Source organism: Tamandua tetradactyla, chromosome 13 (assembly GCF_023851605.1).
Source record: "Tamandua tetradactyla isolate mTamTet1 chromosome 13, mTamTet1.pri, whole genome shotgun sequence".
Classification (NCBI taxonomy): domain Eukaryota; kingdom Metazoa; phylum Chordata; class Mammalia; order Pilosa; family Myrmecophagidae; genus Tamandua; species Tamandua tetradactyla.
The window spans coordinates 6,635,136-6,660,055 of record NC_135339.1 but is presented as its reverse complement, the minus strand read 5'-3'; the positions used below and the strand labels follow the sequence as shown (position 1 = coordinate 6,660,055).

The window sequence follows — 24,920 nt, the reverse complement described above, 5'->3', positions numbered from 1 at the left end:
TCTGATGGTTACCATTTGGCCTCTTTCCTCAAAAACTCTATTGTTCAATGGGCTCATAAACAAAATGGTCATGGTGGTAGGGATGGAGGTTATGCATGGGCTCAGCCAACATGGACCTCCACTCGCAAGGCTTACCTGGCTACAGCCACTACTCAGTGCCCAATCTGCAAGCAGGAGAGGCCAATATTTGGTACCCAACATAGCATCATTCCCCAAGATGATCAGCCTGCTACTCAGTGACAGGTTGATTACACTGGACCACTTCCATCACAGAAGGGGCAGAATTTTGTTCTAACTGGAATAGACATATCCTCTGGATACTGATTTGCCTTCCCTACATGCAATGCTTCTGCCTGCCAAAACAACCATCTATGGACTTACAGAATGTCTTATCTACCATCATGGTATTTTCCACACTGCCTTCAGCAGTGAGAGATGTCTCATCCAATCAGACCTTAAAGGGAGAACTGAGGATTTCAGTTATCAAAAAGAAGAATTTCTGCCTGCTTCAGCCAGGCAGCTTCTCTTTAATTCTCCTTGAGAGTTCTCAACTTGTGGCTTGCCCTATGGAATTTGAACTTGCCAATCCTCACGGTCACATGAGCCAATCCCTATACTTATTTCTTAATATACTAATCTCTTAGTACTTATAGAAATGAATATTTATATATATGTGACTATATATACATATATATCTTCTGTCAGTTCTGTTTCTCTAGAGAACCCTGACAAAGACAGTGGGCCTTAATTCAACATAAGTATCCCTAAGAGAAAAGGGAAATTTGGAAATGGAGACAGATACAGGGAGTAGGTCACAGAAGACAGAGACAGAGATTGGAGTGATGCATCTACAAGGAATGATGCCTCTACAAGCCAAGAATTGCGAGAATTGCTGGAAAATGCCCAAAACCGGAAGAGGCAGCAAAGCTTGCAGAGGGATCAGGCACCATGGATGCCATGATTTTGAACATCTGGCCTCAGAACTGAGACAGTTAATTTCTGCTGTTTTAAGTCACCCAATGTGTATGGCACTTTGTTAAGGCAGCCCCAGGAAACTAAGGCAGGCACCAAATGAAGAAATGATTCAAAATATTGGTGTCAGTGTTGAGAAAGTCAAAGACTAGTGACTAAGCAACTAAACTTTTAGCAAGGGAGCCAATTTCAATATTTTGCTTTCAACAAGAACTAAATAACCACCTAACCCAGCTGTGGGTTTGTAGAGTATTAAAAATTGTTTTTGATGATAGATCATGATGTGACTTTTGATATCTAACTCAGAAGCAATTCAAAGTAGTGAGTGTTGTAAGACAACTTCATCCATTCCAGCTTTGCTTTATACTGAACAAGATTTTTCAGAGCTAAAATCTATTTGTAAAATAAGGAAGAGAATTGAAGCTGAATTCTACCACAAAGTAAATTTATCTAAAAGTATATGAAGTAAAAATAAAAATCTACCTCAATAATAATGCATATGAATTTCCAATAAAATTATACTTCTTATGATTATTAGTTTTCTAAATGTTTAATATATTTGTGTGACTTTGATAAATTTTATATAATTTTACAAATCACATTACCTTACAGATTGATAATTCAATCAAGAAGAAAGATTTTAAGTTTGGAAGCTTATGGAATAAGGAAATACATAATTATTGGTTTAAATTTATATGCATATTATCTTATAAAGAAGTATAATAGGATGATCAGTATAGGACTCTTAAAACCAAAGAAAAATATGCTATGTAGGATATATTTCTATGGGGGAATGAACTGAAGATAAAAGTTCCAAGAAAAAAGGGGATAATATAAAATTTCCAACAGTTAAATCTTTTTTTTGTTCTTTTATGGATTCTTTAAATAAATGGAGATGATTTTAAAATTCATGGCATTTGGATATAAAAGAGACATAATTATTTTATTTCAAGATGTAAATATTAGCGATGCTCTGAAAATTACATCCTTTGCCACAATTTACAATTCTGATGAAAAAGTTTAGATGTCAACAAAAAATGTGCACTCTTGTTTAAAAGAGTGTAAGCAAAACTACTTGAAGACTGCAACTTGAATTTAATCTTCACCATAAACATGTCATTATTCCTATTTTACAGGTGAGGACCCTAGGGTACAGAGAGGATAAGAAACTTGCGAAGGCCACACAGCTGAGAATCAGCTGAGCTTGGCCACTGGAGTCCAGAGTGCCTCATAACTACTCTATAGCATTCTCAGAGACACCAGGCAGGCAGGGGTTAGAGCTACTACACATGAAGTTACCTAGGCTAAAGGGACAAATGTCCAGCCCGCAGGTTCCCACTTGGAGCATGGTAGAGCTGAGATGGGGGCACAAGAGAATCCATTAACTGATCCATGTCTTAGGAAGTCAAGACCAGGGAGAGTGTGGCAAAGTGGTCTGGAAGAGAAGGATCAGGAGACCAGATTGGGGGAGCTATACAATAAAAAAAGTTGAAAAAAAGTAAGAGCATGGCCTTTCCTGGGGTGCCTAACAGCTTCAAACCAACACACCTAGATTTTCAGATTTTATCCTATAAAATTCTCTTTGTACTGGCTTGTGTTCTTTTTTTTTTTGCTTGGGCAGGCACCAGGAATCGAACCTGGGTCTTCGGCATGGCAGGCAAGAACTCTGCCTGCTGAGCCACCGTGGCCTGCCCCTGGCTTATATTCTTTTAAGAGTTGTAATGCCTGTAGTTCAATAGTAATAAATGTTTACTAGACACATACTACTGGCCCAATCCTGTTTGAGGCTGTGGAAGTACAGCAGAGAAAAAGACAAACAAAATGCTGTCCTCAAAGAAGCTGACATTTCTGTGGGGGGTAAACAATAAATGGGTAAAAAGCATAAATATGTAATATGTCATATTATATTATAATATAATATAATATAATTTTTCTTAGTGACTGCTAAGAAAAATGCAGAATTGCACATGCAGCTGGCATTTTGTATCTACTAAGCTGATCATGTGGCATGATGGCCGCTGGGGAAGGGGCAAGCCCAGGAAGGGTGCAGCAGGAGTCCGGCCTCCCACCAGCCCCAGGACCACCCATGCCCAGCACTGGCGGAGAAAGCACCCACATGGTCTTCTGCAACGCCATCTCCTCTGAGCTTCCCAATGGCTTTGCAAAGGTGAGACAGGCCCTGTGCTGGTTTGAAACGATGTGCGTGCCCTAGAAAAGCCATGTTTTAATCCTAATCCCATTTTGTAAAGGCAGTCGTTTCTTCTAATCCTTATTCAATATGGCACGTTTGAAACTGTAATTAGATCATCTCCCTAGAGATGTGATTTAGTCAAGAGTGCTTGCTAAGCTGGATTAGGTAGCGGGTCTTGATTAGTTTCTGAAGTCCTATAAAAGAGGAAACATTTTGGAGAATGAGAGATTCAGAGAGAGCAGAGAGGAAAGAAATAGCCACGAGAAGCAGAGTCCACCAGCCAGCGTCCTTTGGAGGTGAAGAAGGAAAATGCCTCCCGGGGAGCTTCACAAAACAGGAAGCCAGTAAAGAAAGCTAGGATGACACCGTGTTCACCATGTGCCCTTTCAGATGAGAGAGAAACTCTGACTGTGTTCACCATATGCCCTTCCACTTGACAGAGAAACCCTGAACTTCATCGGCCTTCTTGAACCAAGGTATCTTTTCCTGGGTGCCTTAGATTGGACATTTCTATAGACTTGTTTTAACGGGGACATTTTCCCAGCCTTAGAGCTATAAACCAGCAACTTATTATATTCCCCTTTTTAAAAGCCATTCCGTTTCTGGTATTTTGCATTCCAGCAGCTAGCAGTCTAGAACAAACCTTCATCCCCATTTTACCGGTGAGAAGACCAGGGGCTCAGAGCAGGTTTAAGGCCTGAGGAGACCTGCTTTGTAAGTCAAGGAGCTCACATCAAGCCACTGAGCCCTTCTTATTCTCCATGACCCTGGATCTGTGCCTCTCTGTGGCAACTCATTCCCAGACAGCTCCACTCTGCTCTGCGGTCTTCTCCCTGAGCCTGGCTGGGGAACGGGACTCTGCACCAGCTCTCTCTTTCTTGGGACCTTGAGAAGAAAAGGCACCAACCCTTTGGCTCTCATCATCTCAGAGAAACAGGAAAACAAGCGTGCAGAGGGGAAGTCACAGACATTTCACGAGCCTTCCAAAGCATGCCATCCTGTCACTGGTCTGCAGTTTCTGCATTGAGTGTAAACTAAACGTAATCTTAGCTTACACTGATGAGTACAAATCAAGAAGACAGACTACTTCTCTTCTCTGTCTGATTCTAGTAGGCCTCAAACATTAAATATTTTTAAACCCAGACGCAGATGGTGGAATTGTTGGGGTCATTCAAAGGCTGCCCACAGGCAGCCTGACTGGACTAAAACTGAAGAATCAAAGGTCTTTGGAACCCCCTGGAATAACTCAAGGCCTCGGCCATTGGCCACCAGGTTTGGGGTTTTCCAGGATGACTCAGAGTTGCAAACAGCCTGTGATGAAGTGCCGGGCACCAAAGGAGAGCCAGGAAGAGTTTCACAGCTCCGGGGGGAAACAGGAGAGCAAGCCTGAGCTTGGGCTCGAGCAGCTCCAGGACACATGTGCAGTGGGTGCTTTAGGAACACAAAGCAGGGCCAGGCCTGGGTGGAGGAGGAGGGGCAGGAAGGCTGGGAAAGAAGAGGGGCCACCTCAGGGCCTCCCCATTTCCTGAATGGGCTTTGTTCATCCCTGAGTCTCGTGATGGCACTAGAAAGGGGCCCAGCTTGTCTCATGTCCTCTTTTCAGACAGACGTTGCTGAGGGAGCAAGAGAGCAGGTGCTGGGTTACCTCTGTATCCTAAGCACGTGAGCAGTCTGCAAGCCTTGATCCTCTGTGGCTCACACACAGGGGCCTGCCAAGCTGCCTTTCCCACACGGGGTGAGCTAAAGGCCTGACAATACTACATTGTGCACAGAAACCCCAGAAACTGTCAATACAACAACGGAGTATTGCCAGAGGTCCGTGGCAAGGCCTGTGCCCTCTTCACACATTCTAAGTGCTTTAGCATGTATTAACAGCTTTAATCAGGATAGTACAGGTTTGTCTTTGTGCAACTGTTGCACATAAACAGCTATGCCCTATCCAAATTAAAAGGGAGTCATTGGTGTGTGAAAGGACTCCCAGGGATGAATCCAGACCTGGCACTGTGGGATCAACAATTCCAGCCTGACCAAAAGGGGGAAAAGAAGTGTAATTAATAAAGTATCAGTGGCAGAGAGAGTTCAAATAGAATCGAGAGGCTACTCTGGAGGTTGCTCTTATGCAAGCTTCAGGTAGACCTTGCTCCCTATCATAACCTGCCAACCTTTAGGATTCCAGCCAATCCTAAAGAACACCTAGGGCAATATATAAGATTCCACAAGGGTTCCAGGCACTACAGTAACTTTCCAGAAACCTACAACCTCCAGATGAGCCCCTGGTCCAGATAAGTCCTGAAACCTAGCCCAGCCTTTCCAGAACATCAGATAGTTCCGTCTCCCTACCCCATATTAGTGACAGACCCTTCTAGTATGAAAAATTTAGAATTGCCATAGCCCAACACCCCGAAAAAGAGAATGGAAAGATCAAAGGTGATGGTGGAGTTATACAGAGAACACAGAATGTCACAAATAAATATGAATGCTGAATCATTAAACTGATACCTGTTTTAGTCTCCAGCTAGATGTAAAGACCTAAAATTGTGAAATTGTAACCCATGTCAAACTCTGAAATATGTTCTACAACTAATTGTGTTGCCGTACTTCGAAATGTATAGCTTTTTTGTATATATGTTATTTTTCACAAAAAAAGAAGGAAAAAAGTTGATTGTGATGATAAAAAAAAATTAAGTCCTCCAGTCTCCTAAATTCTGAAGCAGCTAGAAGGAAAAATCTGAGAGGACCATATGGTAGCCCACGACAAACTCTGGGATCTGTCCTGTAACTACTTGTTGAAGAGTGCTTTGAAAACAATTGCTTTTTTATTTCTTTGCTTTGTATATATGTTAACTATACAATAAAAAAAAAGTCAAAAATAATAAAAGGGAGTCATTGGTTTATAGTAGATGCAATTTTGGAAGGTCAATGGGTTATTCAGACATGTGTGGCTGAACCCACAGATGCTTGACCAATCTCACTGAAAGCCATGACCTCAGGGGCTCAGCCTGACCTACAGGGATACGCCATGGCCCTGCTCTTTTTCTGACATCTGCTGGAAGCGCTGCCCATCCCCAACCCCCACCCCGTTTCCATCCCTGCTGGAACTTGCATGGCACAGAGCTCCCTGGGAATTAGCTGGTTGCTAGTAACACCTTAGAATCACCATGTTCATGGACCATAAGCAGTTCCAATTATACTCCAGCTGCCTCGAGTGATAGGGGCTGTACCCATTTCTCCTCCCTCAACTGGTGGCCTCCCCTGCTTCCCACTGGGTCTGACAGTGAGGAAAGAGAACAATAAGGTTTTTCCTGTCTGGGGGTTTAAAGATGGCCACTTCCTATCAAGAGATGGAGCCTGTTCCCTACCCCCAGTTTGGGCTGAACTCTAACCAACAGAGTGTAGTGGAAGTGGCACTGTGCCTGAATCAGTTCCCAGCCTTAGAAAGCCTGCACTTGGAGCCCTGAATCATGATGTAAAAGGTCTGGTGATCCTGCTGATGAGACACCATGGAGGAGAGAAAGGCCTCCAGGCCCTGTGGTTCCAACTACCTCCACTGAGGGACTAGAGCTATGAGTGGTACCATCTTGGATTTCCAATCCCAATCAACTCCAGATGATGGAAGCCAGAAAAGGCACCCTGCTGGGCCCAGCCAGAATGAGGAATCTTCAGCAAATAAATGGCTGTTGTTTCAAATGACTATGTGTTGGGGTGGTCTTGTCATGTAGCACTAGCCCTTGAAGCCCTGGGGATCCCCAGTGGGTGCTCTCTGGGTAAGAGCCCATTCAACTATAGGAAAAAACACTGTGCTTAGTGATATCTTCAGAAGCACAAGCTAGTCTTTAACCAACTTTAAACAATCCCATATCTACAGATCCCCTATAGACTATCAGATCATTCTTGTTATTAAATTCCATCTCAACAAGAAGCATCCTATAACCCAGCCTTCACTGGGAGCTTGGGGTTCCTCATTTCAAATCAGCATCTGGAATCCCGGGAATTTCTGAGCCAGAACTAGCCGCACGGTGCCATGGAAAGGCTACTGGATCCTTCTCCAAGCCCATCTCCGGGTATGGGTTCTCTAGGAAGACAGTTTCTCTCCAAGTACCAGAGTGGGTGAGAGGTGGGTTTGGGGTCCAGAGCAATATTTGGGCAAGCCGCTAACCTCTGCACACCCCTGCTACCTCCACTATAAAAGGGGACCCTGATAAAGTGACCTGTATCACAGAGAGAGGGATAAGAGGCTTGGGAACAGTTTGCTCAGAGCCCCTGGTTTCAGTGAGGATGGTTTCACCCCCAGGATGGCGATATGGAACTTTCCAGGGATGTTTCTGATTCTCACACTAATTGGAAGTGGGATCTGACAACTTATAGGGAGAGAGCAGAGATGTCAGATGTTCAGCAAGGCACAGGAATGAAGATTTGTCCCATACAATTTTAATGACCCTCCTGACAGTCACATAGGGGGAAGAACCCATTCACCATTATCTGAGTCTGGGACCTAAGTCCATCTTACACATAAACACAACAGGATTTTTGCTCTATTTGATTCCATAATGGGTCTTGAGTGTACCTACTGTACAGACCCAGGAAGAGTGAGCTTTTTTTTACTAGGAAATTTACCAATAGCTGGGCATTTAGCAGTCCCATTCCTGAGAGCAGTGTCACTCCTGGGATTTCGTGGCTCATCTGTGTCTGCACTCGGCTACATCACATGGTTATTGGGTCATGTATCTGTGTAAACAGATCTATTTAGCTTCAGCCTCAAATATCAAATATAAGGGATACCATCTTCCCTGAACTCAAACATACAGTAGCAGGTATGAAACCAAAGTTAATTTTCTTGAATTATAAATTACTTTCTTTCTTTCTATTTCTCTTGTATATTAGAGTTAGAGCACTAAGTTGATTTTCATGGGTATGGGTAGCATATATTTAGCTATAGTTTCATTTCTAGCCAGCAATGGGGTCATTGTGAAATACCTGTTGTCAAAGGGGGTGCTGGGTGGGAAGGAGTCAAGGACACTTGGACCTTCAGCCTCTTCCTGAGAGGACTGACCCCATCATCACCAGGGAATTGGTGAGACATGCAGGATCTCAGATCCACTTGGATGCACCAGATCAGAACCCACACCTCTGCAAGCTCCCTGATGGTCTGCTCCTGCAGGTTTGGGGAGAGCTGCTCTAAACTCCTGAACCAGTTCGGCCAGCTCTGTGGGGTACCCTCCTGCCTGCCAAGAGTTGCATCAACCAAAGCCAAGGTCCCTGAGAGAGAAGGACCACAGCATCGGCTACTCAGAGGGCCGAAGGACAACTGAAAAGATCAGCTCCAAGGACAGTCTGGGAAATCAGGCCTGGGCTGGAGCCTCATTTTCTTCTTTCAGGACTTTATAATGCTCCTCAGCTAGATTCTGCCAAATTTCAGCAAAGCTGCCACTCTGCTGGGGGGATTTATATGGGTGAGGGGAGAGTGTGGGGGAGCAAGCCAGGGTGGCCTGTAGCAGGTGCTCAAAGCTCTCCCTAGCTCAGCAGGGCTTTTCTGATGCTGTACACAGGAGCAGAGAGGCGCAGAGGGAAAGGGGGTGCAGAGGGGAAAGGGATGCAGGGAGGCAGAGCAGAGGGGTGCAAAGGGAAAGGGGATGCAGGTGGGAAAGGGGTGGAGGGAGGCAGAGCCAGAACACACGGGAGTCCAGAGTCCACTCCAGCAGGATTCTAGATTCGTGGTGGTTCCATGCGTGGCTTCCATTGGGGAGTCTGTGTCCCAGCCATGCCTTTGTTGGTGCTGGAGGAGGGAAGGCTGTGTCCTGACTCAAAGCCACCTTGGTAGTTTCTCTGACCCTGTTAATTCCCAAATTAGTCAAAAATCAGATTGCTGCACTTTGCCCCTGAATCCAGGCCAAGGGGCCTTTGCAGCAAAACATGCTTGGAAACTACCCTGTGGTTTCCAAAGTCCCACTAGCTGGGAGCAAAGCAGCTGGAAAACAAACCCATTTGACCCCCATTTGCCGAGCAGCTGTCATGAGCCAAACTCCAAGGAGAACAGCTCGAGCACAGGGTCCCCGGCCTTACAAACTGCCCCCTTGAAGGGAGACACATGTGTTTGCACCTGTGACAACATGTGCCACTAGCTGGTAAGAGGCTGTGTGGACAGGGCTGGGGACGCTATGGAGGAAGGGCTCTGAACCGGCCTTGGAGGGACGCAGAGGGACGCAGAGGAACACACAGCAAAGGACTGCGGGGAGAGCCTGGCTCTGTGGTGGAAGGATCTGGGTTCCCCAATGGCTGCGCCTCTCCAGCGCTGCCTCCACTCTTTTTGGCTCTGTTCTGGGCTGCACCACCCACCTCCCCTGCGCTCTGGCTTCCAATTGGATCGACCAAGAAGAGGTGCACACAGACATTAGAGGGTGGGAGAAGGGAGAGGCTGAGGAGTCCAAGCTTCTGGCTCCCTCCCTGCTGCCTCCTGGATAGGTGCTGGCTGAGTCCCCCTGCTCAGACCAGGGCTCCTGTGGTGACACTTCTTCCACAGGTGCAGCATGCACAAGTTTCAGGGCCTCTCCCTTCCCGGGCCCCTTAAGGCCTAAAGTGAAATAGCAGCCCACTGCTGGTAGTCCCTGGGGGCGTCGCCACCCCTTATGGCTCCCTTAACCCTGCCCTCAGCCCGGGGGGATGGTCCCTTCCCTAGGATTGCTCAGTTTCTCCACTGCAATGACATGACAACTGAATCTAATGCTTCCCAGGCTCATGATCTGGAACCAACAGTAATAATTATTGGATATATTTATACCTATATATGATCATAAATAAGGGACACTAATGATGTGCTTAAGATTTTGCACTTTTTTTTTCACTTAATTCTCACAACAGTCCTATGAGACATGTGGGCAACTATCTTCCACATTTTTTTAATCAGGAAGTTGAAGCTCAAAGAGGTAAGTCATCAGATGGTCAGTGAAGAGCTCTAATCTGAACCCAAGTTAGTAGAATATTCCAGAGCTGAGCTCTGATTCTCTGGGAGGGACACTGTCCCCATCTGTTTTGGAAATTCTAAAGGAGAGATGCAGCTGGAGAAGTCAGAGAAGATGTACAGGAGTTGACGGCAGTGTGAACTGGAGGCTTGGCCAAGGCAGGACTAAAGAGAGAAAGTGGGTATCATTTGGAAAAACAAAGCTGAAATCATGAAAACTGTAATATCCAAGAAAGAAAGTGTCATGAGAGAAGAGGCTGAGGACAGAGCCTAGGGACACAGGGACACTGGTAATCAAAGGAGACCAGAGGGAACAACTGGAGGGACTGGACAGAACTCCTCTGGACAGAACGTTCTAAGACCCACCTGCCTGCCAGGTGTAATTAAATCATGAATTCCCACAACCACCTTCAATGTGAGGTAGGTAGTGCTGACCCCACTTCACAAATGAGGCATCTGAAGTTCAGCGAAGTTAAAGAACTTGTCCAAAAACTCAATTCTAAGAGGCAGAGTCAGGACGCCAATCCAAGTTCAAAAGAACCCCACAGCCTCTTGTGGGAGAATGAGAGTGGTAAGGAGTCTCAGAAGCCAAGGAAGGAAGGAACCTGAGAAAGGCGGATGACAGCACTCACATTCTATTTTAGCAGAGTCTAGGGAGAAAATACCCTCTTGCATCTACACTCCTCCTTGCCCACCAGTAGTGGAGATTATTTAATCCCTGAATCATGACCCATTTTTCTGTGTGGTCAGGTGTGCTCAAGAATTGGGAGCCTTCAAATGCTGTCCTTGTCCTGCATGAGCTGGTCAGCTTTCTTACCTCTGGATTTCCTCTTGTTGAGCACGGACTGCCAGATGATGGTCAGGGTGAAGAGCAGGACACTGAGGATACCCACGCAGCACACGAGGACGGCGTACACATAGAGGTCTGAAAGGCAAGGACATGTGTCACCAACACGGGGCTGGGTCAGAGGAGATGACCAAGTGCACTGGAGAAAATGGAACGCTGGTCATCCCAAAGGTCAAGACTGTGCAACTGCGGCAGAGAAACAGATACATACAGCTCTGGAGCGCGAACCCAGAAGTGGGCTCGCACAAATCTGCTCAATGGGTTTTTGACACAGGTGCAAAGGCGACTCAATGGAGCAAGGGTAGCTTCGTCAACAGATGGTGCTAGAGCAGCTGGACACATGCAAGTGGAAGTAGGAATGCAACCTCACTCCTTATACAAACATTAATGCAAAATGAACCTCAAACTTAGATAGAAAACTGGAAAACTTTTAGGGAAAAACCATGGAAGAAAATCTTGGAAAGCGAAAGCAAAGCCTGGATTTCTTAGACTTGACACCAAAAGCACATCCATAAAAAGGAAATTTGCTCAATTAGATTTCAACAAAATTAAAAACTTTTGTTCTAGCATATGTGAAAAGGATGAAAAGACAAGCTACAGATGGGGGGAAAATATTTATAAACCACATATCTGACAAATGACTAGTATCTAGGATACGTAAAGAACTCTCAAAACTCAAAAATAAATAAACAGTCTGATTAGAAAACGGACAAAAGATATGAACAGACACTTCACTGAAGAGGACAGTAAGTTGGCAAATTAGCACATTCAAAGAGGTTCAACCTCATTGCCATCAGCAAAATGTAAATTCAACCAGAATGAGGCAAAACTATACACCGTTCCGAATGGCTGAAATAACAAATAGTGAGGACACCAAATGCTGGTGAAGATGCAGAGAAAACAGAGCTCTCAGCCACTGCTGGTGGGAATGGAACATGGTACAGCTACTCCAGAAGAACAGTTTGGCAGTTTTTTAAAAAGTACACATGCACTTTCCAACCACCGCCCTTCTGGGCATTTATCCCAAAGAGAGGAAGACCTGAGGTCATGTAAAAATCTGTGCACAAATGCTCATAGCAGCCCAAACTGGAAAGACCAAAACTGGAAACAACCCAGATGTCCTTCAACAACTAAATGGTTGAACTGCGGCACGTCCCTACCCAGGATACTACTCAGCATTTGAAAGGAAGGAACTACTGACACATGCAACAACTTGGATGACTCTCCAGAGAATTACACCGAGAGGAAAAAAAAGCCAATCCCAAAAGATTACACACTGTTATGCTTCCATTTATATACCATTCTTGAAATGACAAAATTACAGAAATGGAGAGAAGATAAGAGGTTTTCTGAAGTTTAGGAAGGCTGGGGTGGGAGGAAGTAGGTGTGGCCATAAAAGGGCCACCTGAGAAAAGGCATGGTGGTGGAGAGCCCTGCATTGCAACTGCCTCAGTGCCAACATTCTGGCTGTGTCACTGTGTTACTGTTTTACGAAATTGGTTTCCACTGGGCAGACCTGAGTAAAGGCTACACAGGATCTCTCTGGATTATTTCTTAGAGCTGTATGTGACACAACAATGATCTCGAAATAAAAAGTGCTTTTTTTAAGTCCCAATAACTAAACCATGTTCCTATACCTACATTTCTTAAACTCTAAGAATCAACATTATCACTGCTCTGATCAATAAAATGCCAAAACTTCCAGAGAGGGAAGAGGGAAGGCAAAAGCACTTTAAACCCTCTATGCAACGAAAAGCAGCAGATGTTTGAATCTAGCAAATGTTTGCACTTAGCAAAAAATGTTTCCTCTGCTGACATAAGTTTCTTTGGTCAACAGACTTTTATTACCAGCCATGGGCAGTGCTCCACTAGGTACAAGACATATAAAGATGAATGTACAAATGTCTTCCCTTCAAGGTAGAGTACTAAGAGTATTCCTGGAGTAATTAGAGCACTGAGTGGGAACTGCAGCTACAGGATTGTGTGCCCAGTTCCAGGGACCACTGAGAAGGGACCCAACCCAGCTTGGAGAAGTCAACAGGGGCTTCCAAGGAGAGAATTTCTATGTTGAGTCATGTTTGGAATAACTCAGAAAATAAAAAAATGAATCTGGGAAAAAATCACTGTCCATTCCATCATTCAGAGATAACCACTGTTAATGTTCAGTGTAATATGTATTACAAAATTGGAATCACACAATTTCAAATCTGGATTTTTTGTTTAGTCTCATCTTCTCTTTAAGCTCTCTTGAAAAAAGGATTCTGAGTTGTTTTGAAATATGCGATAAGAGTTTATCAAAATAATATATCTTAATTGATTTGATGATATCTTATTGTTGGCTATTCAATGTGCTCCTAATTGGTTCTCATAACCATATCCTTTGATGGCCTCTCATAACCTGAAGGCTTAGTGCAGCTCTCACACTCTGTTCTTGAGATGAAGTTCCTAGAAGAGGAAGTGATAAGTCAATGGGAATGCACCTTTTTAAAGCCCTTGAGATCTGGCGAGGCAGTTACTTAAGTGCTTGAGCTGAAAACACAAGGCAAACTAGGGGCTGCAGGAGGCTGCTTTCCACGGTGGCTCTGCAGAAGCAGGTCAAGCTTATAGATAATGGGAGAGAAGAAGGACAAATAAAACAAAATCAGCCACTGGGAAGTTCCTCCTGGTTCTTCCTTCCTTGGCCTCCTGCACCATCTACCTCTGTCCTTAGGGTTAGTCAGCATTTCTGCCTAAGCGAGCCAGAGTGGGAAGCCTAGACTACAAATAAAATAAGTAGGAAAAAGAGCAGGACATGGTTGAAGAAGCACCTGCATTGATATTTAAAGGAGCCAGAAGGCAAGGTGGTAGGAGAGAGGAAGAGTTTCCCAAAAAGGGGAGGGAGCAAGCCAGAGGAGCATAAGAGGACTGGAATGAGAGTTCATACAAGCCCAGAGAATAAAGCCTGTAAGAGAGAATTCCTTTATAATACAATACAAGTGCAGTTGGAGAATACCCATTGGGTCTTCCCAGTAGGAAGCATCCAGAAAGTCCTGTGGGAAAACCTTTGCAGAGGGAAGCTAGGGGCAGAAGCCAAATGAAAGAGGTAGAGAAGCTGAGGGGTGTGAAGATGTTGGGATGGCAATAGAGAAAATTCTCTCTTATCGCTTAAATCAAAGCTGTCATTCTATACAGACACCACAGGCTCTGATGTGGGCTTTGTAGATGAATATGGTGGAGAGTCCCACTGGTGGACAAAGAATTAGGATCAAAGCCAGGGTCCCCATAGAAACAACATGAAACTCAGCAGGGGGACTCTTGGATCTGGAGACAATGGGACATTTCCCAAGAAATCCTGGGGGGGACAGATCAGAATGCACAGAGTGGAGTTCATGACGGGCTGTAGGACTACCGGAACACGGAGAATAGACGATCCACTCCATATTATGCATTTATTGGACCCTGCATATAAATCCCAATTTATATGGGATTGTGGAGCCTTTTTCTGGCATTAGAGGATGATTAAAAAAGCAATCCACTGTCAAGCAGACAGACAATGAGGGGCTGGAGATGCAGATCCCTGCGACACACCCCAGTTTGCACTTCGGAAAGTGTCTGGACCCAGAAATGCAATGTAAATTTGGCTTCTCCAGCAGCCTTCTGTAGGCCTCTGTGGGCTGCTTTGCCTGGGCAGGAGGCGAGGGGCTTCCAAAGGCCCACCCTAGCGTTTCAGACGGCTGCCTCATCAACGTGGCAGAAAGAGGCTCTCCACAGGCAGCCCCAGCAACAGAGTCATAAAACATCTGGGCAGTCAGGAAGGCTCAGCTATCCTGCCAAGCCCAGGAACCTTCCAGCTGCCCACTAGTGGGTAACTGACATAGACCACGGCTGCTCCCTGTTGTGTTCTTGAAGCTGAAGGAACCTTAAAAAGCATCACCCTGCAGACAGAGAAAAACTTGGAAAGAACTCCTGAGTCTCCCTGGAAAGTTCTTTTTTTTTTTTTTCCCCCTTCTGTTGCAAGCATTTCTTTGCTGCTTAAAGACAACTGTCCTGCTGCATTGGCTTAAACCACCTCTCTTGGCTTTTTCTGCAAACTAAGGTGAAACCCCAGCTGTGTAAACTGGAATCATAAACTTACACAGCTCCAGGGCCATCCTGATGCCCTGCAAGCTCCTCCAAAAGGTGCCAGTGCTGGAAACTCCGGGGCACTGTTTTCAGGTTTTTTCCTTTAACTTTGATACAAAAACCTCTGCTAAATGTTGGCTCCAAGGTTTTAAAACTCAGGCCAGGCCAAACAATACTTGTCCGTGGGCCGAATGCAATCCTCCAAACCCACGTTTTAACAAAGCGTCTGTCCTTAACCAAATCTGGAATTAGCTTTTAAAATTCCGCTTGCATATACCTGCACATGCACAGCAAGCTACCTTCACATTATATTCGCCTAATTCAAGTTCAGTTTGTCATTTGCTGTTTGACTTTGAAAAGCACAAATGCCATTTATAGACTCAGATGCAAACCACCATGCAGAAAGTGCCCTCCGGTCCAAGCCTACCCCCAGCCCAGGCCTCCCTGAAGCAGATGGCAGAGCTGGCGGGCTGCAGCGGATGCACACGCAGCGGGAAGGCCAAGCCAGGGGTGCACAAAGGGTCCGTGTGCCAGCTCTCAGCTTCCCTGACAGCTGAACCCCGACGAGGCAAGGCAAGGCAGAGCAGCCTCAACAAAAGGCAGCCAGCACCTATTGCCTGGCAACCTTGATCCCCAGTGGATAGAGAAATCAGCACTGTCCTAAACCTTGGTGACCCCAGCATGCTTTTGCAGAATCAACGAACCCAACTCTCCCCTGACCGCTGGGATCAAAACACGGGACTTAACCAGACAGGTGGGGCAAAAACACCTCTTTGGAGGCAGGTCAGTCCTCCAGATTCCCAAAGGAAATGAAAACTCCCGAGCGGTCACAGAATGGGTGGCTAATACCATGTGCACGTCCGCTCTTTTTATTTTTTTTTCTTTTAATCTGGCCGGTGCTAACATCTTGCTCCGGGAGAAATACCTGAGCAGTAGCCTGGAGGGATTTTCGCTTAGTCAAACATCTCACCCAGAGGCCCAACAAGATGTCTTCCGTGCAGCGGGCACCTGGCCAGCTGAGCGGAGCCCAGGAAGGATGAATATCTGCCCACAGCCCCGCTGCAGCTCTCCATCCAGGAACAAAAGGGCAAAAAGGTGCAGGATCAAGCGCCAGAGAATCTCAACAGCACTGCTGACCTGGTCGGAAGCCGGGGCCTGATGAGAAACGCACAGCACACAGCCACAGCCACTGCTGCAACGGCAGGAAAAGAACACACGGTCACAGCTGCAACCCCACACAGTGAGAATGTGACTCGACTTTTCTCAAAGGACCCGATTCTGTCTGTCGAGAAGCGGGGTGGAGGATGGGCTCCAGATTTCACATAGTTAGGTCAGGAACAACCCCGAAACGCTCTCTCAATTACAGCCACGCCTGAGTCAAAGAAATGCTAATTTCACAAAGCGTTTTAAAGATGCTGGTAACATGGCACGAGATGCAGAGACTAAATGCTGCAATCCTTCCGAACACAGGAAGTCTTGTTTTTTGTTCTGCCATTTTTTTGAAATATTGACCTTTAGACCATGGGCTTCAGAGCTGTCCTGTGTGTGTCCTGATAAAATGCAAATTCTCTGCTCCCTTCCTAAACTCAGTGCATCTGAATCTCAGGGCTGGAGCCCAGAGTCTGGGTTGCTGACACTCCCCGGGAGACTTGTGCAGTTAGTGACACACGGGGCTCACCTGCCAGAGCTGCCCCCTCCTCCTGGCCTTAATGCAGCCCATGGACCATCTCTGCACCCCAACCCATCCATGGGGCCTGGCCCATAAACCAGCTCCAGAAACATGGCATAAACCAATTGGGCTGCCTCAGTTTTACCAAACAGCAATAAGAAGAGTAAACCTTACTTTATCTACTGCTTCCTTCTAGAAGGATTAAATCTGCTTTCATCTTTTGGATAAAGAATGAGGGAGAGGGGAGGGAATTGGGGATTATTTTGCTAGAAGATCATCAACCTAAGAAAAAGGCAATTACAAGATGTAAAGAAGAAACATCTGGGAAAACAAAGGATCTTTGTGGGAGGAAAGCAGAATCAGATAAACTAAATATTTATAACTACAAACTCAACAATAAATCATAATGGTCTATGTGTGTGGCAACTTCTGGTTTGCAAACTACATTCACAACGATAGTTAACATTTTTCTCGGAAAGGAAATGCCTCGGTCTCCTGCTGTATTGGAAGAGCTGGATGTGAGTCAAAGCGATTTCCCTCTAAGATCAGCTCTCCTTTCACTGCACCACAGTGTAACACCTCATGAGTGCAAGACTTGGATTTGAATCCCAGTGCTCTTCCTTTAGCAATCCTTCCTCCATACCTGTTCGGGATAACAAGAGGATATGGCAAAGCTCCAAGGCACACCATGTCCCGAGATCATTTTGGAAAGGTCAATGATCATCAGAACATGCCATTTCTTCATGAAATGTAATTCTGATCGCCTCTTAACCTGAACCAGTTTCCACCAATCTGAGGTCCTGCCTAAAATGCACAAAGGATTCCATCCTTTCATTGTTTATGCTCAGAATCCTCGAGTGTTTTGTGACCCCAATTCTGTGAACTTTCATTACTCTAAGTCATGGTTTCTCCACCTCAGCCTCACTGAAATTGTGGAAGGGATCATCCTTTGTTGTGGGGACTTTCCTGTATATTTAGGATGTTTAGCAGCACTCTTGGCTGCTGCCCAAAAGATGCTAGGAGCCAATCTCCCCAATTGTGCCACCTTAAAATCTCTCCAGATATGGGCACCTATCCCCTAAAGGAGCAAAATTGCCCAAGCTTGAGTAGAGTTATTCTAAGGCTCAAGCCTGAGCATGCATCCAAACCACCTGGAGGGTAGACAGGTCCCATCCCAGGGTATGGGAATTCCATAAGGTAGGGTAGGGCCCAGCACCAAGCAGGTGTAACAGCTTCCAGGCGACATCGATGCTGCTGGCATGGGACCACACTTTGGTAACCACAACTCCCAGACAGTGTTCTCAGCCCAGACTGCAGGCTGGGGGCGCTTTTACCACATAGCAACTAAATCAGTACCCACAGAGATAGTCACTAAGCATCAGTACTTGAAATGCCCCTAAGTGAACCTAACAGGCAGCCAGGGTGAGAATCGTTTGTTTCAGGTTCAAACTGATTCTAGAACCCCAAAGTCCTTAAGAAACCTGACACCTGACACAAAATGCAATCACAGCAGACGTATTTTAATTTTTATATCACTCGGAGGTGCTTCCTTAATATCACCAAAGAGTAGGAATCCTGGAGCAAACAAACAAATGTATGCTAATTCTCATTAGACTTCCAAGAATTTCCATTTTACCCTTGCATGACGTTAGGCTAAGAAAACAACTTGATGTTACAACAAAACTATGAAGTTAAGGTATTTTCTTTCTCTTCTATTCCTTTTCTACCATCTCAGAGTGAGGCTGTATCTTATAACCAATAAATATGCAAGCTTTACCTTCAAAAACTGCCCAGGACTTTTTCTTTTTCTCAAATGATGAATCTTCAGAAGTTCTGAGGGAAATCACTGTAAGACAAAAAAGAAATGGCATACCCTGAAGTACAGTAGTAGCTTAGTGTCTGACCCATGTTGTAGTTCAAAACAATTTCATATGGTACATAGCACTCTAAAGTTTAGAAAGCAATTTTCATTTGCAAAATGCATTTAGTTGCCACAACTCCCAGGCCAGGTAGAGGTACAAGAACTTTCATGTTACAGACACAACAGAGGGGAAGTAAGTTGTCTGTGTTTAAAAGCCAGTGAGTGGCAGGGCGGGCCACGGTGGCTCAGCAGGCAGAGTTCTTGCCTGCCATGCCGGAGACCCAGGTTCGATTCCTGGTGCCTGCCCATGCGAAAAAACAAAAAACAAAAAAGCCAGTGAGTGGCAAAGCCGGGACTCAGCCAACTGTCAATATTTGCCCCATATCTTTGCCAAAAAAAGAGTTTCCCAATGGGAATTCCAGGGACCAAAGCACTGTTTAGTTGGCCAGCTTATAGATGTCTTTCTAAAATGCCATGTGCTTGCCCAGGTATTCCCAGATGGGTTTAGTCGATGTCCCTGAGCATCCACCCCCTGCAAGGAGATCACGCAAAGTAGCAGGCATCTCACATGGAGGTCACTGTGTCTTCTTTCAGTCACTGAATTTTCCATGCCTACTGTCAACAGGCAAGGAAGTACAGACTTGAGTCAAACTGTGTAAAACTCTGAACGACCCACCACGGAGTCGTGGAAACCATGAAAACTCTCCACGCAGAAAGTTAACACACTCATATGTAAAAATCTAACAAATAACCTGACAAAAAAAGGAAAACATCAGGAAATGAGATTATTGTCCAATAGAATGTTCTGTGATAATGGAAATGTTCTGTATCTGCAGTGTCTTATACAGCAGCCATAAACCACGTGGGGCTGTTAAGCTAGTGAAATGGGACTAGCGCAACTGAGGAACTGAATTTGTCGTTTTACTTAGTTTTCACTAATTCAAACTTGAATAGCCACACTATACTGGCTAGGTCTACACAAGAGGAGAGAGAACCTGAACAAAAGGACAAAGATAGTTGGAATGGAGAGGGGGATTTAATGTGGATCATATGATGAGGAAACGAATTAAAATAAGAGAAGAGGATTAGGAAGGCTGAAAAAAATCCACCCCTGTATTTCCACTTTCTTAATTGCATTTTTATACTATATAAGTATATGTACGCATAGATCTATAGTTCAGCTGCCTGAATAGTTCTCTGAAGGTGAGAACTTCAGAGAGGTGCGTGCACAGGTGGGTGTGTGCACTTGTGTGTGGTGCAAAGAGCAAGCAGAGAACAGCAATAATTGTAGAGACACTTAGGAAATTCAGCCAAACTTAAGCAGCACTTGTTGAGAGACGCTACCCTGAAAGTGGCAACCTGGGATACACAGGAGGCAAACAGAGCTTTTGACAATTCTTAGAGATCTAGGGAGATAAAAATACCCCGAGGCTTTCCATTAGGGATCTCTGCCCTAAGAATAAGGGCAAAACAGAAAAAGACCAGACCACAGAAAAACTGAGACCCAGCCTCTAAACAGTTCATATCCTAACTGAATTAAGGTGAATGAAGGTGATCTTCCCTCTAAGTTTCTACTAGAAAAAAAAAATTTTAGCCAGAGCTTCCACAGCTTTTCAAACAATGTCAGACACTCAATTAAACTATATTATACCATGACATATATTCAACAAGCTTGAAAAAAAAATCATTAGAGAACTGGAATCAATTATAAAAAGTTAAATGGGCAGAGGCAAAGTGCTTTCTGATCACTTTCATTAGTCTTTCAGTGAAGGAACTTTAGGACCTTGATTTAATCCAATTCCAATTCCCTTTGCCTTATAAGCATCTCCCTGATCTACTTATAGAAACATACTGTTGAAAGAACAAACGGGATTCTAAACGAAAAGGGCTTTAAGGAAGAAATGAGCAGCTGTTACATTTCTCCACCCCACCCCCAGTGTGGATACACGGATATTTTATGGGAAAAGCATAGCTACTTTGTTTGACATGCAATGCTAGGAAACGCTGGTCACAAATCTTATCTGTTTCTGCAAGAAAGAAAATCTTTACATGGACACTGCCCGGGTGTCGGGAATTTTTCCAAGTTTCTCCCCACACTATCTTGTTTCAGCTGTGAATCTCATGCTACCTCAAATTGCATTTAATACACTGGTAAACAAGGTGTCTGAGTCTACAGACTTCAGGGAAACATCACTTCCCCATGTGCCCAGACCAATGGGAGGGCTTTTTGTAGCCTGTAACTGGGTCTCCTGCACAGCTTCACTAGGTTGTTAAAATTTTACTAGGACTCACATCTCAACATTGAATCAAAGAGAGGAAGGAAGATAAGGAAATGCACCAATGAAACATTTTGCTAGACCAAGGAAAGATGGGCAAATTTTCCAACCACAGTTTACTTTATGTTGGCAAAAGACTTTCTGAACTAGAAAGCAAGCTTCTTGATCAAAGAGCATCTGTAACCATTTCTAACAAGTTTCGCCATCAGAAGGCTGCAGCCTTTTAAACAAGACTCAATAAATCACTCCACCTTCAATCATATCTACCTCTCCTTGTCATCCTACCAGACCTACAGGCAATGAGGCAGCCTTCTAGGCCCTAATTGCTGGTTTTTCCTAAGTCTCAGCAGAGGGGAGCTGAAAAATGTTACTTTCTGTTTCAGGTTGCCAGGGCTTCTGTAACAAACATCATAGACTGGTTGACTCAAACAACAGAAACATATCTCACAGTTTTGGAGGCTACAGATCCAACATCAAGGGGTTGGTGGGATCAGGCTTTCTCCTGGAGTCTGGCGGTGAACCGCTCGCCGCCCATCTCTGACTCAATCACTCCCTCTATGTCATGACCATCTGTCACTTCTCTCTCCTCCTTTGACTTCTACTTCAAAGTCCAAATGTCCTCTGCTAATGAGGACTCCAGTCCTACTGGATTAAGGCATACCCTCATCTAGGTTAGTTTCACCTTCATCGATAACATCCTCAAAGACCCTATCTACAAATGGGTTCCCACCCACAGGACCAGAAGTGAGGACCTGAACATGTCTTTTTAGGGGCATGTGATGGCTGCCTGAAGCTGTATCGTCCCCAGAAATGTTCTTAAAGTTAAACCGTGCCTGTGGGTGTGGAACCATTGTAGGTAGGGTCTTCTGGTGAGTAGGATCTTAGTTGAAGATGTGACCGGTTCAGGGGAGGTCTTAAGACTCTTACTAGAGTCCTTTATGAGAGGATGAAATTCAGACAAAGAGGTAAAAAGCCAAGGAAGCAAGGAACTGGAAGAAATGAAACCCAGAAGAAGAGGGAGAAGCCTTGACATGTGACAGAGAAGCTAAGGATACCCAGCAGCCGATCTTTGCAAAAAAAGCATCACCTCAATGATGCTTTGACTTGGACATTTTCATGGACTCAGAATTGTAAGCTTGTAAGCCATTAAATTCCCATTCCTAAAAGCCAACCCATTTCACGGTATCTGCTTTCAGCATCCTCACAAACTAGAACAGGGCATGATTCAGTCGGCAACCCTTCTTGACAGTGATCTGTGATTTGGGGAGTTCTCAGCTTGATCCCGCAAAGCAGAAAACACAAGTTCAATCAGGCTTTTAACCAGCGGGGTGTCTCATAGGGTCACTGTGGTGGGTGGGACTCTATTTCTCATGCGTGGGTTTCCATGGGAGTGAGACTTCCCATCCCCTCCCAGGAGGGAGCATAACTAGGGTTATGTGTGGGGTCACACTTCCTGACTCTCCCTCTACTCCCATCTCCATTCACATCCCCACGCTCCTGGAAAGGAAGCAGAGTCCCTGATTGAAGTGTTTATCCTCCCCTGTGGTTGAGGGACTCGAAAGCCACTGCCGAAGGGAGCTCCACTCTGGCCACGTGCTCTCCCAGACTAACCTCCCAGAACCATGGGGGCGAGCGGTGGCAGCTGTGTTGCTCCTCAGAAGGTCTCATTGCGTGACCTGGGTTTGGTTTCCACCCCGTGCACTTCCCAAAACAAACAAGCAAATAAAAACAAAACATAAATTCAATAAATGGAGCTGCAATAAGAGGATACTCACATGGAAAAAGAATGAAATGTGGCCCCCACCATACAGCATACAAAAAAAAGCAAAAGTCTCATTGCCCCAGCTGCTGGGAATAAGGTCAGCTCTGTGCCCCCAGGGGGCATTTTTATGGCCACTAGGGGACATTCTCTTCTTCAGTCCTCTGCATTCAGGGGCCCTGGAGGGAGGGTGGCAGGGACCTGACTACACCCTGACACCCAACCCAACCCCCAGAGCATGCAGGGTCTCTGTCCCCCTGCTGTACCCAGGCAGGAGCAATAGCAGGGAAGCAGAAGGAAACCCAATTTCACCCCAGAGCCAAACTACCTTTCTCAGTAAAGCTGTATTGGAAACTAAAGTGAATATTCAGATTTCCTTGGACTCCTACGCTTAGTTACTGATCCATCCAGCGTTTTGTCATGGAGAAGAGAAGTAAACAGCACCCAAACCCGAGCTGTCAACCGACCCATTAACCGCTGGCACCCCAGGAGCCACGGGGCAGGGCCAGCTGGCTTTCTGGGGTGGCCCTCCCTAGGCGGGCGGGATCAGATGGAACAGAACAAACAGCACGTTGTGAGACCCACTGTCCCTTCTCTGTCCCTCTGGGGAAAAACTGACTGAAATGGATGCAGGATCAAACAGTTTGGAAGAAAGCAGCCCAGAGGTGCCGGAGACAAGCTGATTCTATCAGCTGGGCTCTGTCGGAAGCTGGTCCGAAAGAACAAGCCTTGGCACCCGTCCCCTTTGATAGGCCTGGTGGGAAAACCATCACCAAGAGAGGTGCAAAAACCCGGAGCTTTGATTCCTGACTCGGAAAGGAGTCAGCTTCCCAGGGGCCGGTGTGTTTGTGCTTCACCGGCCATGGCAGACTGAACCCCAGGAGTTCACACCAAGCCAGCAGGAGACCATGTCCTCCGGACATCAAAGGGCCTCTGGTTTCCTCCCCAGTCTCCTGTTACCACAGGATGCCACCACCCCTCCTCTGGGGTCATCCAAGCAGGAGATGCCTGGCGATGTCTCCAGGCCCTGGGAAGGCTTCCTTTCTCCCCAAATCCTTTCCCACCTGCTCCCCAGTGCTCCTGATCCCTCAAACAAAGAACCCCATGATGAAAGAAGCTGAAGTCGCAGCTATAGTTGACACCCAGAGGAAGGTGCATGCTTCTGACGCAGAAAGGTTCCCTGAGGGCGGAAGGGAACAGAGGGTGCTGGCTTGCAGAGAGGAGCAAGGTGGACAGCAGGTGGTGGGGACAAAGGGTGCAAAACAGCCAGGCCCAGGTTTGGGAGACATGCCTTCTCCTTTCTACTGCTGCGGCTGGGCCAGGCTCGGTGAAAGCATCCTCTGAAAGTCACAGAGCTTGGTCTGGGAGGTGCTGCCTTCATTAAATACCCTCAAATCATAAGGCTTTTTGACTTGGGGTGGAGGAGAATCAATTACAGCTCTCAGAATGCAGATTCCCAGGCATTCCTGAGCTTCTTATTCGAGAAATCTGGGGAGATCCCAGGAATCTGCACAATTAGGGGTGGAACCCCTAATGTGGGAAATTCTGAGGCAAGAGGTGCCAAGACCATCTTGAGAGAAGCCCTGCCTTAGACAGTCCCTGGAAGACAGGTGGACACGGAGTTCTAGGAGAGGGGGTGGAGGTGGGGGTGGGGGGGTATCCAATCATGGGGGCCCAGGCCTGGGCCTCAGTCACCCTTCCAGCCCCTGGCAGTGTCCAGAAGGGGAAACTAAACCCAACACCTCTTTAATTTAATCCAAGGAAATGTAATCCTTGGCAAAACTCAAGGCGGAAGGCTTTTCCAAGAGGTTGTTTACAAGGGATTCCTAAAGGGCACATAAACAGCGAGGCTCGGTGTAGCAGAATACAATGGTTAAAAGCACATCTTTCGGGGAAAAAAGGTAATTTTGAAGGAGCAAGACGTCTATAAGGAGGAATCAGAAGGTTTGATAGGATTCCCTGAGTGGTCAGCTCCCAAACATGGGAACTGCAGAGAAACTGAGTCACCTTCCAGAGAAACCCAGACTACCATCTAACATCTCGACCCTCCCTCCCCACTTCCAAGAGTCGCCTTAACGCCACTGTCCCACAGGGTGCAAGCTTTCTCACTCCCCCTGCTCCTTCTCTGCCTCCCCCTAACCCCCCTCCAGCTGCAGGGAAGCTCCACAAGGGCGGAGACTTTCAGCTGTTTACTTTCTTGAATTCTCCTTGGCACACATACGACATAATTGTTTTGAACAAAAGAGAGTGGAATGAATGTGATTCCATATTGGTCAAACAAAGGGAATT

General features: G+C 45.8%; 1 protein-coding gene across 2 annotated transcripts in view; it reads right to left on the bottom strand.

Annotated features, from left to right (window-relative positions):
- VSTM4 (V-set and transmembrane domain containing 4) overlaps window positions 1–24,920 on the bottom strand; it is a 110,524-nt gene that overhangs the window by 63,759 nt on the left and 21,845 nt on the right. The window contains exons 3-5 of one of the 2 annotated variants that reach the window (XM_077124651.1): window positions 18,513–18,581; window positions 16,204–16,258; window positions 10,936–11,043 (exon numbers count right to left, since the gene is read on the bottom strand). In XM_077124651.1, the coding sequence (XP_076980766.1) occupies window positions 10,936–11,043; window positions 16,204–16,258; window positions 18,513–18,581 (232 nt within the window). The remainder of the gene's footprint in view (window positions 1–10,935; window positions 11,044–16,203; window positions 16,259–18,512; window positions 18,582–24,920) is intronic. The other variant, XM_077124650.1, reaches the window with a different exon arrangement.